This window comes from Caloenas nicobarica, chromosome 11 (genome assembly GCF_036013445.1).
Source record: "Caloenas nicobarica isolate bCalNic1 chromosome 11, bCalNic1.hap1, whole genome shotgun sequence".
NCBI classification, from domain to species: domain Eukaryota; kingdom Metazoa; phylum Chordata; class Aves; order Columbiformes; family Columbidae; genus Caloenas; species Caloenas nicobarica.
Window position 1 is genome coordinate 5,057,082 of NC_088255.1, and position 15,692 is coordinate 5,072,773.

Below are 15,692 nucleotides of genomic sequence, written 5' to 3' on the forward strand. Positions count from 1 at the left end.
TGTGTCCCCTCCGAGAAACAGCATCCCCCCACTTTGGTCCTACGGCTGCACCCGCCTGTCTGCATCCAAGGACCCCAGTCCCAAAATGCAGCACCCAGACTCCACCTCTCTCCCCACGTCTCTCCCGGGACACACCGTGGTTCCCCGCACGCCGGTACCCGGAGCTGCCGCTGGAGGGCCCATCCCGCCGCGCAGGAATGAGGCCCCGCCCCTCTGCCCGCGGCGGCCCCGCCCCGTCGGGCCCCGCCCTTCGCCTTGCCCCACCCATGGGCCCCGCCCTTCCGTCGGCCCCGCCCCCCGGCGGCGCGCAGGGGCGGGGCGGGCGGGGCCGGGCAGGGCAGAGCCGCGGGCGCGCGCAGGCAGCCGCCGCCGCCGCCATGGGCTGCACCGTGAGCGCCGAGGACAAGGCGGCCGCCGAGCGCTCCCGCATGATCGACAAGAACCTGCGGGAGGACGGCGAGAAGGCGGCGCGGGAGGTGAAGCTGCTGCTGCTGGGTGAGATCTCCGGGACCCCCCCCGGACCCCTCCCCCGGCACACCGCAGGGGCCGGAACCGCGCAGCCCCGCCACCCCCGCCCCATGCTGCACCGGACCGACCCCGGGTACCAGCCCGCGGGGTACCGGCCGCGCCCCGGGCATCAGCCAGGGGTGGGATGCTGACCGCAGCCCAGGCTTCGGGGTTTCCCCCCAGTGGGGTGTCGGCCCCATTTCAGGGATTCCCCCTGGAGGGGGGTGCCTGCCCCGCCCCAGGCTGCCGGGTTCTCCCGCAGGAGTGGGGTGCTGCCCCCCCAGCAGGTCTTGGGAATCTCCTCTGGAGCAGAGTCCCAGCCCCACTCCGGGCTTTGGGTAACTCCCCTGGGAGCGAGGTGCCAGCTCCACTCCAGTCTTTGAGCATCTCCCCAGGAGTGGGGTGCTGGCCGTACAGCAAGCCCTGGGTGTCCCTCGGGAGTAGGGTACCAGACCCACCCTGGGCTGTGGGGCTCCCCCCACAAATGAAGTGCCAATCCCACCCCGCTGTATTACCGTCCCCCCAACCCCATCGGTGTCCAGCCTGGGCACATTCCTTTGAGGTGCAAGTGGGGGCATCCCTACCCTCCTGGTGGCTGGGGCCACCAAGCAAAGACCCTGGGAGCCTGGGCACCTTATCCTGCCTGCCCAGGACCCCCCCCAGCCATGCCAGGGGGCTCCTCCATGGGCTGCCCTGGCCCAGGCTAGCTGGGGGGGAGGTGGTGGCACTGATGGGCACCCGCTGCCCCATGCCTCCCCCTGCCTGGGCACCGGGACAGGCTGAGCCTCTCCATCTCTCCTTTGCCCTCCACTTGCCATGGGGAGATAGGGGGCTCGGGCAGCTGGCTTTGCCCCACGTGCTGCCCACAGTGGGCAGGGCTCCCCACAGGCCCTCTGCCCCATGGACACTCGATTTTCATACCGATAACGGGCTGCTTGCGCTCTTCAAAGCGACCTGGCGATGCTCCTGTGGGCGTTCACAGACCTGCCCTGTGCCTGCAGGCAAGGCAGCCACTTATTTATTTTAATTTTTTTTTTTTTAATAACTCCCAGTTGGAGTTTTTATTCCCTTTCCGAAATTCCCAGAGAGAGCCTGGCTCTGGCTGTGATGCAGGAGCATGCGGGGCTCCCATGGCACCATGGGGGGGTGGCGGGACCTGGGATGGGCAGAGAAATCCCCGGCTGCTGCCTGGGGAGCGCCGGCAGAAAATGTCTTTGGGCTCGTCGCCGTCGGCAGAGGAAGCCGCCAGCAGCAGGAAGTCACGCCGAAATCCGGCAGTCCTTTATTTGCTCAACCCCTGCCTGCCTTGAGAAATACGTAATTAACGCCTTGAAGCGCTCATTTAACGGAGTGCTTAGGTTTTTTTGGTTTTATTTTATTTTTACCTTGGTGTGAGCTGTGCCGAGGGCAAGACCCATCCTGATGGGGGCCAGGCGGGGGTCTACACTGCTGGGGGGGGCTCTCGCTGGTTGTGCAAGCTGGCTGACCTGCTTGTTTCCGGGGAGGGGACGGTGCCGGCGGAGCGAAACCCCACGGGGTTTGCAGGCTGGTGGGGAAACACGTGGTTCCCCCCCTTCACCGCCTGGGCCTTGCTGTTGCCACGGCTCCTCTTGAACCCCTGCCTGGCATGAAATAACGGTGCTGGGAGTGCAGCTGGCTGGGGGGGGTTGGCACCTCCATTTCTCAGGGCATGCGGAGGTTTCAGGGCTGGCCGGGATGGGCAGCATCACTCCAGTGCTGTTGGCACTGGGGAGCCTGGTGGGTGCTGAGCATCACCAAGGGGCAGCCGGGGGCTCACTGGTTGGCAAGGGTCATCGTGTGGGCCAGCCAGCCAGCATCCCTTACCCCATGTCCTGCTCTCTGCCGAAGCAGGGATAGGAGGAGGATGGACATGCTCCCATCTGCTGGGGCTGGCATTTATGAGTGGTGTTTCTGATCTTGGCAGGTTTCTAAAGCCAAAAATAGAGCAAAACGGGTCTCTTTTTTTTTTTTTTTACTTTTTTTTGGTTTTAATGTGCATTTATTTTTTCCCCTCACAGCTGTTCAGGTCTAAATAGCACCGGAACCTTGGGTCAGTACTGCCCATTTCTGAGCCACAGCCAGAAAATCCTCTCAACTGTCAGGGAGTGGCTGTGGAGGTGGGGCCGGCCGTGCCCCCCCATGAGTTGCTGCTCGCAGCATTCCCCCTTCCGCAAGAACCTCTTGAGGTGGGGATGCAGTGCCAGGGAGATACTCCAGGCATCCCTGCTCCTCACCCTTCCTGTGGCTTATTATTTTCCCCATGGTTGGAGGAAAATTTGGAAGGAAAAATTAAGGAGGAAAACGGCTTCACCCTTTGTGTCGAATCAGCCCACAGCACAAAGAGATGCCTCTTCCAAGCACTGCATGGTTTTGCCAGCAACTTGGCTTGGAGCTGCTGGTGCAGCCGGGCAGGACGCGGTGTGAGCAGAGACCATTGGTGTTGGCGTTTGGTGGTGGCAGCGGGAACGCAGGACTATGCCAGCCACCGGCACCACAGAGGGCTTGGGGCTGCCTGGTGAAGCCACCTCAGCTTGGTGCCGTGCCCTGTGTGTGGCCGTGATCCTGCCTCGGCCTTTCCTCCTCCAGAGTGGGTGAGCTGGACAGGGATGGACGGACACATGCTGTTGGTGCGGTGGGGGAAGCAGGACCCCCCGGCAGCACCTGGCACAGCACCGCTCCTGCCCGCGGCACCTGCCACTGTTTGCTGGCTTGGGCAAATAGGTTGCTTGCTGGATGGTTTGAAGCTCTGGTCTCTGATGGGGAGAAGACCATAATGAAGCAATGTCCCCTTCCCTGCCACTGGAAACCAACAGCCGCCCAAGGTTTTGATGCTGGGGGAGGCCAGGAGATGCCACTGGCACCTGAAGGTCCCCAGCCCTGGTTCACCTACCACATGGAGTGGTGCTGCTGGCAGCTTCTGGTGCTACCACCAGCTTGTTGGCGTTGCCAGGGCTCAGACTGCTGGAGTCACCAGCCGTTTCTGCTGGGCAGCAGTGGAGGTCAGGTCCTGCCCAGCCCTGCTCCCTGCCCACGGGAGCCAGGATGCTCCAGAGGGATGCAGGATCAGCGGCAGGCAAGTGGCCACTGTCCTCAGAGCCCCTAATTCCTCGTCTTCCTACAAAGGATGAGGAAAGGAAAAGGACTTATTTGCTGCTCAGGAGGCGTTTGAGGCAGGGAAGGTGCTTGAGGCAGGGGAAGGCACTGGTGGGTCGATTCCCAGTGGTTTTCGGTGCTGTTTAGGTGGACGTGCAAACCCTGGGGGAGGATGCTCCCCTTGCACCCCACCTGGGCAGGGTCACATTGGGATAAGTCATGCAGACAGGTGCCTGTACCGAATCCTGCACTGTGGCCGGGGCAAGGGCAGCCCAGGCAGGGCTCAGCAGCTTTATATTTATTTTGTTTTGGGCTTGCATAAAAATAGAGGAAGGGAGGGACCAGCTGTGACTTTCGGAGGCTGCGTTGCCCCAGCCCTGCCCTGGGCTCGCGTGCGAGTAGCCGGGTTTGCTGCATTTCGTTGGGTTTTGGGGTTTTGCTTTTGTCCCTCCTGCTGCCCCAGCCCAGGGTGATGGGAGGGGACCAGGCCCTCCTCTTGATGGGGACACTGTTGGGGTCCCAGTGGTGTTTCTGACCACGAACCAGGAGGTGTCGTGGTGGGGCGTGAGCAGAGAAGAGCTCGGTGCTGTTAGATCCAGGGGGACCCTGCACCCATCTCCCTGGAGCTGGTGACTGAGATGGGGATGGGGTGGGATGGCATAGGAGGAAGGACCCTGGCACACAGGCCCTGGGACGGATCACCCCCATGTCCCTACCGGTGGTGTCCCACATGCAGGCTTATATGTTTATATCTTACATTTTTTTTTACACATATGTATTAGAAATATATTTCATATATTTAAAAATATTTGTTGCTCTTTTGTATATATGTATTGCTTTTTTATATGGAGCAATACATATATCGATTTTTTTAATGTATGTCTTAAAAAGCATATATATATAGCTTTACACACATGTATATTTTTACAGAAGGTCTCCCGTGGGCTGAGTGTGCCCAAGGTTGTGGGTGCTGGGGCCGGGATGTGCCCGGGTGCCGTAGCCGGTGCAGCCTGGTGTCTCTGCAGCCACCGGGTTTCCTGCTCCGGGCCAGAGGTGACTGAATCACCGGGGCCGGGGGAGCTGAGTACCCCCCCATCCCCACCGGTGGAAACCCCAGGGGAGCAGGGTGCCGGTGGGTGAGCCCCAGCCCCATCAGGGCGGGATGGGGGGAATAACGGCACCCAAATGCAGGGTCACGGCACAGCTGGGATGGGGGCACGGAGGTGGCTGGTGCCAGCTGGGGGGGAGCGGGATGGCTCCGGCTATGGCAGGGGCAGAAACAGAGCAGCAAAGTTCTGGGATTCCTGGAAAAAGCCTGGCACAAGGATAGTTTTGTCCAGCTTGCGAACACCAGCGGCCCTTGTCTGCACCGGGGGTGCGTTCGCCATACTCCCCCCGGGAAACCGCCCCCTCCTCCCCATGTGTTCCAAACATCCTTCCTGCTGACAATTTATTTGTATTTATTTCTTTGTTGTGATTTTTTTTTTTTTTTCCTGTGTCTCCATTGGCTGCTTTGGACAGAGAGATCTGCACCTCCCTGGTGCCCCCCAGTTTCTGGGGGTCCTGCCTGGGGACGTGGCATCCCGCCGGCTGTACGGGCTCCTCCTGGGAAGCGGCCAGCCCTGTGCCGGAATGGGACGGCCCCTGGGAAAAATGCCCTGTGTCGCTGTGGGGTTTTAAAAAAACGCGATTATTTTTACAGCAATTTTCCATCTATTTTGGGTAGGAAGGAAAATGTTGAGGGGAATCTCTTTTTATTATTATTTTTTCGGTCTTTAGGGTAACTCTGCTTTTAACACACACCTTTGAAAATCCCATTTGATGGCAGGGACCTCACAGGTGCCAAGGGGGGTGGGCTCTTCAGCCGTCCCTCTGCCCAGCTCTCTGTCTGTCTGCCCTGCAAGCAAGGGGGTCGGCGGGTTTGTCTGGCAGTAAAAACCCTCAGTAAATCCAGACACGAATGATAACTGCTGTTTGCTGGGCGGGGAAAATTTGCCGGTATATCGGCTGGGGATGAGGATGGCCCCAGACCCCCCGGTGGATTGAATTGCAGCTTCTCCCCCATAATAAGGAATATTTTCCAGCTGTGCATCACCTCCATCCATGCCCAGATATTTGACGGTATAAAAAAGGATAGTGCTGTGCAGCAAGATGGAAAATCCCCTCTCGGCGATGCCGGGTGAGGTGGACCCTGAAACCTGTGTCCACCTCCTTAAATATACGGCATTAAATATATGCTGGCCAGAAAGCATCTTAAATCACAGACTGCAAAATACATGTTGGCTAAACAAATTTTTCACTGGTGGATTAACAGGGCGTTTTGGAGTGGGGTAGCTGCTTGCTTATTTTAAATTTTTGGTGAATATTTTTAACAAAAAAAAGAGGCGAATCAGCGTGAGAGAGAGGTCTCCTGTTTTTGGCAGGCGCTGCTCCAGGAGCAAGCGCTGCCTGGTCCCGGTGGGCAGGGCTGAAGGGAGCCCAGCTGTGGGGTCACCCCATGGTAGGGGTTTCTCCCCATGCCGGCCAGGCATCGGGGGGTCCAAAGGAAGCAAAGCCCCTCGGTTGCTGCCTCCCGCCTGGTTTGGGCAGGAGGGTGGGAGCCGGTGGCTGGCACCCTGCCCGGGGATTGTTTTGGGGCTGAATGGACGGCAGCTGAGGTTTTCCGGGGATTGGAAGCTCTTTCCCTCTGCCCTGCTTGCCTGGGGGGGCTGGGAAGGGTCCGCCCGCCCTCAGTGGGGTGGGAATCGCCTCTCTGGGAGTGCTGGGGGAGTACGGTGTGGGGTAAGCCGGGAACCTGGTATTAATTCAGGCCCGAATTTCTGCTCGCCACAGGCGTGTGGTACTGGGCGAGCTCCCAGCCACGAGCGGAGCTGCTGGTTTGAACTGGGGAGGCAATGGCACGGCTGCGTTCTGCGGGGGGGCAGGCAGGAGCCGCGGGGAAGTGACCGGCCCTGGTGGCTGCCACCGTGCCGGTGACCGTCACTGTGCCGGGAGCAGGCAGGAGGTCCCCGGGAGGTTGTTCTGTCCTGGGCAGGGAGCAAGTGGCAGCAGGGGCAGGCTGATCAGGAGGCTGGGGGACCACTGGCTGGCAGCTTGCCCTGGGGTTGCTTATCAGCAGGGTCCTCACTTGCTGTGTGCCTCAGTTTCCCTGTCTGGGCAGCCACAGGGAAGGGGGGTCAGGCACGGTGAATGCAGCTGGCCATGATCCCTGAGCCCGGTGGTATGGGGCGGTGTGGCCAGAAACCAGAGATATTTAATGGAAAAAATGAAGGGATACGCAGAGGCCTTCCCTCCCCAGCTCTGGGCAGGAGCTGCCAGCGCTGACCACGAATGCCGGCCTGGCCGCGCTGGCGGGGCTGCGCCGGTGCCGCGTCAGCCTCCTGGGGTGCCGACAGAGACTGGAGCAGCAAAGCCACCGGTACCGGCGGTGCCGGAGAGCCCTGCCGAGACGCTCCAGCATGTACAGTGCGGAAGCTGTGGAGTGGGATGGCTGCGGCAGTAAATAGAGGGTCTGTATAGCCTCGATATGGCCCCAGCCTCGGGGGCTCCGTGCCTGCGGTGATGTCCCCAGGTGTGTGTGCCCGTCACTGCGGCTGTGTTTATGCCAGTGGCACAGGCAGAAGGTGTTTTTTTCTATGCTGCCCTGTCTTGGCTGCCGTGATGATGGGCTCTGTTTTTCCTGGTTAATTTTAGCATAATCTCAATTTAAAAAAAAAAAATTTAAACTCCTCTGTAATCTCTCTTCCCCCTCTGTGGCCGTGCTGGCACAGCCCTGCTGCTGCCTGCTTGGGGCCCCCTCTAAGGGCAGTGCCAGGGCTGAGGGCAGCAGCGGGGGGACCCCCAGAGGGATGGAGTGACGCAGGGACGGGCTCAGCTCGGGGGATCACCTGGGATTGGCACCTGGAGGCAGGGACCGTGCTGGTCTCCAGCCAAAGGGGGCTTGTCATGCTGCCAGTGCTGGGGTGAGCCAGATGCTCCCCCATCTCAGTGGCACTCCCTGCCTGGAGAGGGAACAAGGGACACGCACTGTGTCTTTCAGCTTCCCCTTTGAGCTTCCCCTTTCTTGCAGCCAGGGTGACTTCACTCCTTCCCCGCTCCCAGCCTGGGCAGGAAGGGCTGGACTGGGAGCTGCACGTCTCCTCTGAACCCCTGGCATCCTGCATTGGGATGCTGAAAAATAAACCCACCCCAAAATCCACCAGCTTTTCCTGCTGGCAGCCTCCTCCGCAGCTGGGCCGGGTTGCGGGACCCGTCAGGCTGCAAAGTCCACGCGATTTAAAAAGCAACCCGGGGGAAGCTGCTCCCACCGGGAGCCGCTCGAGATGACTGGTGGAGGCGGCAGCTTCTTCCCGAGCTCCCTGGGGTGCTTGGCTGGGGGTGCCCAGCCCCCTGTCAGTACCTGGTGGCACAAGCATCTCCTTGTCCTGGCCGCTGCCAGCTCCAGCTGTGGGCACATGGTGGGGCTGATGCTCCATTGTCCCCCGACATGATGTGGATGTGAGGCTTGGGATGCCGGACGTAGAAGCTTTGCTTGGAGCTGTGATGGAGGGTGATAGGCAGGGCTTAGCCCCCCTATCACCAGGCGTTCCCCACTCCCAAACTCAACCAAAGCCGGGGCTGCCAATTGTCTCGGCTGCAGCACACTGGGACCATGGGGCAAATGTTAGTGTGTTTATGCCATTTTCCTGGCCTGGAGTAGGTGTGATTTCTTGCTAGGTCCCACCCAGGCTCCCCTTTTCCTTCCCCTTTCTTGGCTCTGACATTCCTAGTGCCCATCCAAGCATCTGCTCTGGCTGATGCTGGAAGCTCTTCTCTGATGGCTGAGGTACCCACTGCCCTTCCGCCCCAGGCTGGGGGTCCCAATGGGGTGGGGGTCCCTGGCTTCAGGCAGCACCTCACTGCTCGTCCCCCTTTCTCATTTATCCGCAGGTGCTGGCGAGTCTGGGAAGAGCACCATCGTCAAACAGATGAAGTGAGTGATCCTTGCACCACGGGCTCTGAAACCAGTGGTGGCTGGGGAAAGCTTCCCATTGGTGTTGCCACAGGGCACAGGTTGGGGAAAGCACCCTGGGGTGCCTGGCAAAGGGCTGACCTTGCCCATGTCTCTCTCATGTCCCCAGGATCATCCACGAGGATGGCTACTCAGAGGAGGAGTGCCGGCAGTACAAAGCCGTGGTCTACAGCAACACCATCCAGTCCATCATGGCCATTATCAAGGCGATGGGGAACCTGCAGATTGACTTTGGAGACTCCTCCAGAGCGGTGGGTGCCCACCATGCTGTGCCAGGCAGGGGTGGGTTGTCCTGGGGAGCAAAAGCAGATGTGCCCAAAGCTGGGCCAGGATTAAGGGTGGCCTTGCCCAAGCCCTGCTGCTCCCTGGCTGGCTGTGACTGCCTGTCCCTGACACTGGGGATGTGGGGACCAAAAGCATAACCTGTGGGTGGCCTGCCCTGGCACAGCCCCTGATGGGTACAGGGATGGGGGTCCCTTGGGTCTCATCCCCGTCCACCACTGGAGCTCCTGCCCTGCTGTCCGGGTGGGACACAGAGGGCTCCAGTCAGGTCCTTTGGGGCAGAATGAGCTTTGTAACCCTGAGCTGATGCTTGAGCCCAGTTTTTTTCCCGCAGGATGATGCTCGGCAGCTGTTTGCGCTCTCCTGCACTGCCGAGGAGCAAGGCATCCTACCGGAGGACCTGGCCAATGTGATCCGGAGGCTGTGGGCTGACAACGGGGTCCAGGCATGTTTTAACCGCTCCCGAGAGTACCAGCTGAACGACTCTGCTGCCTAGTGAGTACCCGGGCTCCTCTGCCCAGCTCAGTTGGATCCCAGCCCTGTGGCCCACGGCCTTTTTATTGAGCAACAGAAAATCCCCCTGGGGGCTGCTGTTCCCCATCGCCAGGCTTGGGGGCTGGTCCTGCCACTTCCTGCCCAGCGCTGGGGCTGAGCTGGAGCAGAACTGGGAAGGCAGATGTTTCGAAAGCTGTTTCTCTTCTGGCGGGGTGCTGCAGCCCCCAGGAGTGGGGCGTCAGGGCATCCCCCTCCTGCCACTACTCAGTGCCTGCTGCCCTTCCCTGGGGGATTCTCCCCCTGGCCTCCCCCGTGTGAGCACAGCCCCGGGGGCTTCCCCATCCTCATGGCCCTTCATGGGCCATGAAGGCAAAAAAAAGGCAAGAAAAAGCCCCAAAGCAAGCACTGGGGCCCCTTATGCCTGAACAGGATGAGTAGGATGCACGAGAGGCTTTTCTTTTTCTTTTTGCCTGAATTTGTATGGAAAGACTTGGCATTACACAGGCATATTAGCCAGCTAACTAGTGTGGATAATTTGCCTGCATCTGCTTGGGTTTATCCCTGGAGAGATTTAATAAATAAGTTAATCTGCCTAAAATATGATTGCTGGAGTGGGTGGCGTGGCCGAGGCTGTGTTCACCTCGCACAGTGCCCTCCTGCCCTCTCTGCCCAGACTCCTCGCGGTAAAGCAGCGCTGGGGGCAGCTCGTGCTGTACTGGGACACCCCCCCTAATGCTGGCCCCACAAGGGACTGGGCACCCTTAAGACTGGCTGCCATCCTGGGGGCTGCTTGGCCCCCTGTGTGCCAGCCCAGCTGTCCCCTCCCTCCTGGCACTGGCAGGTCCCTCTTCTGCACTGAGGTCACTGGGGGGACGATGTTGCAGGAAAGCTCCTGGCAAACGCCGACCCCGGAGAAGCTCCTGCTGGCGCTTTGCTCCGGCGCCCGTGGCTTTCGCTTCCTCCAGCCCAGAACCCACCCCAATCCCCAGCCCCGTCCTGCTCAGCCCCATCACTCCCAGCCAGCGCCGGCGTGTCCCCGGCAGTGCCGCGCTGTGCCGTGGGGGCTGATCTGGAGGCAGGAGAGACCCGGCAGGTGCCTGGCAGCTCGCACGCACAGTTTGAGCAAATACGTCTGCAAATCAACTATCGCCTTAAGCGCATTTATTAAGCGTTTGGTGCATTACGGGGGTTGGACAAGTATTAATTAGGAGCCCCCACTGAGCTGTTGCTCCAGCCTTTCTCCAGCACCACACAGGTGCCGGTGCGGCAACCGATGGCCTGTCCGTCCCTGCGGGGCTCAAACTGCACCCAAGGTGCCACCAGCACAGGGCACCCTGGGGATGAGGAGCCCCCCACACCCAACCCTCTGTGGCAGCCCCCAGCCGCCTGCCCTGCAGCCCCTTGGGGTGCAGGAGCTCGGGGTGCCGGGGTAGGCGCGAGGTAGGAGCGCTGCTGGTTCTGCGCAAGGCCCTGCCGCGGTGTTTCCTGTTGTTGTGTCAGCCGGAGCCGCCTGTGTTTCCGGCTGTTGTCGAGCTGCTTGGTGGTGGCGGGTGCCGGCCCCCACACCCTCACGCTGCGGCAGGATCCCGGGGCACCCACAGCTCCGGCTGTGCCCTGGCACACCGAAGGCTTCCCAGGAGCTGGCGAGTGGCCGTGTTGCCATCAGAGCCTGGGATCCCCGTGGCCTTGCAAGCTGTAATCTGGCTTTCACCAGATTACAGGGCTGCAAAGGCCTTGATTAACACAAGCCTAATTTGCTTAAAGGAGCCCGTTTATTGTAACCCAATTAAAGGAACGTGAGCTGGAGAAATGGAAACTCGCCTTGATCCTCCTGGCATCCCTCTGCTGGTCCTGGCAGCTGCTGCGCCATCAGGACCGAGGCACCATCGCTGCCGGGGTCTGCAGGGCAGGCAGTGCTGGTCCTGGGGGTCCCGGGATGGCCGGCAACCCCCTAGTCATGCTGTTCCCGGTCCCTCCAGCCGCCAGCCTCCCGCTTCCTCCCAGGGCTCCGGCCCTTTGTGTTTTTGACTATAAATGGCACGGCGCCATCGATTGTTTCCGCCGGCGCTGCGACCGGTTGCCATAGCAGTGAATACTTTCCTCTTGCCGCTTCCCCTGTGCAAACGGCCAGGAAAATAGGGGGGGAGCCCCCCAGCCCCAGCTGTATCCCCTGCCCAACCACTGGTGCTGGCACTCTGCCCCCAGCCCTTGTTCCCGCGTGTCCCCTTGCCACCCTGGCAGCTTCGCACCCTGCCCTGCCTGTGGCTGGTAGGGTCGTGGGGTGGCCCCGGGGTGCGGATGGGGTCTGCAGTGTTGTCTGGCTTGGTGCTGCCCACCCCAAGTGGGCGATGCCGGGTTGTGGGCAGGGGACTCTGGGATGGTGTGGGGATGCCCCATGGGATTTGGATGAGTCATGCCCAATGCTCCAGCTTCCCCAGCGCCTTTCTGCTCCCTCCCTAGCTACCTGAATGACCTGGAGAGGATAGCCCGTGCCGACTACATCCCCACACAGCAGGATGTGCTGCGCACCAGGGTGAAGACCACCGGCATCGTAGAGACCCACTTCACCTTCAAGGATCTGCACTTCAAGTATGTCCAAACCTTTTACTTTTGCCTTTTCCAAGGCAAAAGATAAAAGAACCTTTCCTGCCCATGCCGGGCCGGATCCTGCTTGCGCGCTGCACACGTCAAACCCTCCCGGCTTTGCTCATGGCAGGAGCTGCTGCCTCGGAGAGAGCGGAAACCGCTGAAATAGCTGGAGCAGCCTCAAAAACGTCTCGCAGGGCTCAGCCCGGGGGCGGATCCAGCCTCTGGCGAGGAAAGGAAGGGGGAAGGTGTCCTCCTGGTGCCGTGACGCTGCTTCCGCTGCGGGAAGAGTGCTGGGCGGAAATCAGGGGTCTTGGGGCTGGGAACCAGTGCTGCTGCCCACCAGCACCTTGGGGTTGCTTTCCACCAAAAACCTGTGGGAAATAGTCAGGGCTCTGGTTTCCAAAGCTAAAAAGCTCGCATTGTGCATATCCCAGGGTATTTAGTCACTTGGCAACGGACTTGCTGGCAGAAATTTCTGATGCGGTCCTCCCTGAGTGCGGGGGGCTCGCAGGGACCCCCTGCCACCCTGATGGGATGGCGGTGCTTTGTCAACCGTTGCCAGGGCGGTGCTTTGGAGGTGGCAGCGGGGCAGAGGGAATGGTGTGGGGAGGAGCACAGCAGCGAGGCTGGCCGTGGATGTGGCGCTGCTGCCAGGCTCTTGTCTGTGGAGGCAGAGCATCCTCTGCTGCCTGCAGCGGGAGAGGCAGGCGGTGCTCCGACACCATCCCCTGAGCCCTGGCGCTGCCTGCCATCCCGCTGAGCCGGCCACTCAGCTGAGCACCAGCGGCTCCCCTTGGTCCAGCAAAGCCCCACTGTGCCCGCTCCGGAGTGGGTCTCTGAGAGCATCTCCTGGAGCCTGGCTCCAGGAAGCATCATGCTGACACCCCCTGGGAAAGACTGCCTGGTCGTGCCCTGGCTCCTGGTGGGGATCTGGGGTCTGCTCTGACTGGGAAAAGAGCCCGGACACCGCTCTGTCCCTGGGATGGGCAATGGGTGCTGGCAGATCCGCAGTGCCAGCAACACCCCTGTGGCAGAGGCACCGTGCTCTGCCCATCCTGGTGCCTTTTCCTGGCACAGCTCCTGCCCCAGGGAAACTGAGGCAGGGAGTGGGGTGAGGGCAGTGGGGCCAGGAGCTGCTGCCCATCACCACGCTGTCTCCCGGCCCAGGATGTTCGATGTGGGCGGCCAGCGCTCGGAGCGGAAGAAGTGGATCCACTGCTTTGAGGGGGTGACAGCCATCATTTTCTGCGTGGCCCTGAGCGCCTACGACCTTGTGCTGGCTGAAGACGAGGAGATGGTGAGTCGGGGGGCTGGAGCCAGTGCTGTGAGCCAGTCCTTCCTTGGGAGGCTGGGGGAGCACCCCCTTCTCTGGTGGTCACCAGTGCCCTGGCCAGCGTGGCCCAAGCCTTGCAGAGCTCTCGGCATCCCTTGCCTGGGCAGGCAGCAGTGGTGGGGGGCAGCAGTGGGGTGGGGGCTGCCTGGGGTCCCTGCCTGGCTCAGCCTGCTTTCTCCCCTGGCAGAACCGGATGCACGAGAGCATGAAGCTGTTCGACAGCATCTGCAACAACAAGTGGTTCACGGACACGTCCATCATCCTCTTCCTCAACAAGAAGGACCTCTTTGAGGAGAAGATCGTGCACAGCCCCCTGACCATTTGCTTCCCTGAGTACACAGGTACTGCGGGGTCCCTCAGTGCCCCTCCAGTACCCCTGACAGGAGGAGCGGGTGGCACCTTGCCCAGGCAGTGTAGCAGGAGATGCTGGGGATGGAGATGGTGGCTCTCCTGTGCCCAGGGAGCAGCGTGTTGGGGCAGCAAGGGGGGTGCGGTGGTGTTTGGGGTGCCCCAAGGGATGGGGGAAGATGGGGAGACAAGGGGCAGCAGCCCTGGGGGTTTAGCTGAGGCTCCCTGTGCCTGGGGAGCATCAATCTGACATTGGGGTGGTGGCGCTGGGAGCTGAGCCCAAACCAGTGCCAATGGTGGGGGCGTCGTGGGGCAACCCTGTGTCTCCTCCTCCTCCTCCCCAGGGGCCAACAAGTACGACGAAGCGGCTGGCTACATCCAGACCAAGTTTGAGGACCTGAACAAGCGGAAGGACACCAAGGAGATCTACACCCACTTCACCTGCGCCACCGACACCAAGAACGTGCAGTTTGTCTTCGACGCCGTCACCGACGTCATCATCAAGAACAACCTGAAGGACTGTGGGCTCTTCTGAGGGTGGCGCTGCCCAGGTGGGTGCTGGTCTTGGTGGTGGCCCCCCCAAATGGGGTGGTCACAGAGCAGAGCATCATCTGGGGCCGTGACCCCACCGGGCGGTGGGTGCCTGTGTCCCCTGTCCCCAGCCCCCACCCCCTCACCCCCCACTCTTTCCTAGGACCCCTGGCTATGCCAGCGAAGGGAGGACCGCGCCGCCCCCACCTCCTGCTTCTCTTCGGATTCATCCCTCCACCCCCACCCCAGAAAGAGACTTTTGGGTGCCAGCGCAGTGGCAGGGCCCGTGTCCCCCCCGCTGCCCCGCTCGCCCCCCACCATCCTCCTTTTCCTTGTCGGCGTCACCCTTTCTGCCTTCCTGCGGAAAATGAGGTTTTCATCTTGGTTTTTAACCCCTGAACCGCTCCAGCCCCCCTGTTCCTTCGCTCCCGAGCCCTGGCGCTCTCACTGTTTACATTGCAAGTGTTGCTGGCACGGGGGGGGGGACACGGGGGTCCCCTCGGGGACACCCACCCGGCTGAAAACACAACCAACAACATTCCTTTTAGTAAACCAGAAAAGAAAGAAAAGTAGAAGAAAAAAAAAAAAAAACAAACACCACAACAGTGCGCAAAAAAAAAAACCCACACCACACCGGCTGGGTCGAGGTTGCTTTTTACAGAAACCTTTTTACCAAACTATTTAAAAGCGTCAAGTGCTACGTGGTGGTGGTGCCCTCCATGGCCAGCCCACCCCCCAACCGTGTGCCTTGGGGGGCGTCTGCACCCCACCCCGCCTCGCTGCCCCCCGCCCCACTACCCTGAGGGACGGGCAGCCCCTGGCAGGCAGCGGCTGGGCAGGGGAGTGGGCAGGGGGTGCTGCCCGCTGCCTGTATTCTGCCCCCCCCCTTTCTAAGCCTAGTTTTGTAGGGCTAGCTGTTGCGTTGGGTGAGGAGAGCCCGCTGTACAGAGCGGCCCCCGCTGTCCCCCCCCAGCCCGGGGGGGCCCCCTCAGCCGGTGCCCGCGGCCTCGCTTTTCCCACAGGATGTTTTACCGAATTGTTCACATGGTTTGAAATAATAAAATGTAGAAAGAAAATAAAGATAAAATATGTATGTCTTGATTCCCCGCCATGACCCAGGGGTGGAGGTGGGTGATTCACCTCTGTGGGAGGGCTGGGGGGTCCCCAGGGGTGGGAGAGGGTGGCAGTGGGACCCCAGGAGTGCTGGCTCAGCAGCTTGGGGTGCTGCTGCGGGGGCTGTGACCAACCCCTGGCCATGCAGTAGGGGGGTGGTGGCATCCAGGGGTTCCTGGCACCCAAGGGGCCCCAGTACCACACACCCAGCAGTCCACAGGGGGGACCCATGGATGTCCAGCATCCTGCAGCACCCAGGGGACCCCCAGATCCAAGGGGCACCCAGGGACCCTTGGCACCCAAGGTCTCCCCCACCCCTAGAATCGCCCAGCTCCAAAAGGAACCCAGGGAGCCTCAGGACCCCCCAGC

General features: G+C 60.9%; 1 protein-coding gene across 1 annotated transcript; it reads left to right on the forward strand.

The window, feature by feature from the left end:
- The first annotated feature begins 336 nt into the window (after positions 1 to 336).
- GNAI2 (G protein subunit alpha i2) lies at positions 337 to 15,303 on the forward strand. The gene is made up of 9 exons (XM_065642460.1): positions 337 to 495; positions 8,551 to 8,593; positions 8,742 to 8,883; positions 9,249 to 9,409; positions 11,870 to 11,998; positions 13,166 to 13,295; positions 13,519 to 13,672; positions 14,024 to 14,230; positions 14,374 to 15,303. The coding sequence occupies exons 1-8, from the start codon at positions 378 to 380 to the stop codon at positions 14,212 to 14,214; spliced, it is 1,068 nt and encodes a 355-aa protein (XP_065498532.1). The 5' UTR covers positions 337 to 377; the 3' UTR covers positions 14,215 to 14,230; positions 14,374 to 15,303.
- The last annotated feature ends 389 nt before the right edge of the window (positions 15,304 to 15,692 follow it).

What these genes read in the sequence shown, in the direction of transcription:
- GNAI2 (XM_065642460.1), top strand. Translation starts at nt 378, where the DNA reads ATGGGCTGCACCGTGAGCGCCGAGGACAAGGCGGCCGCCGAGCGCTCC. An exon ending in CTGAACGACTCTGCTGCCTA is followed by an intron (nt 9,410 to 11,869) that starts GTGAGTACCCGG and finishes CTCCCTCCCTAG; the next exon opens with CTACCTGAATGACCTGGAGA. An exon ending in TGGCTGAAGACGAGGAGATG is followed by an intron (nt 13,296 to 13,518) that starts GTGAGTCGGGGG and finishes CTCCCCTGGCAG; the next exon opens with AACCGGATGCACGAGAGCAT.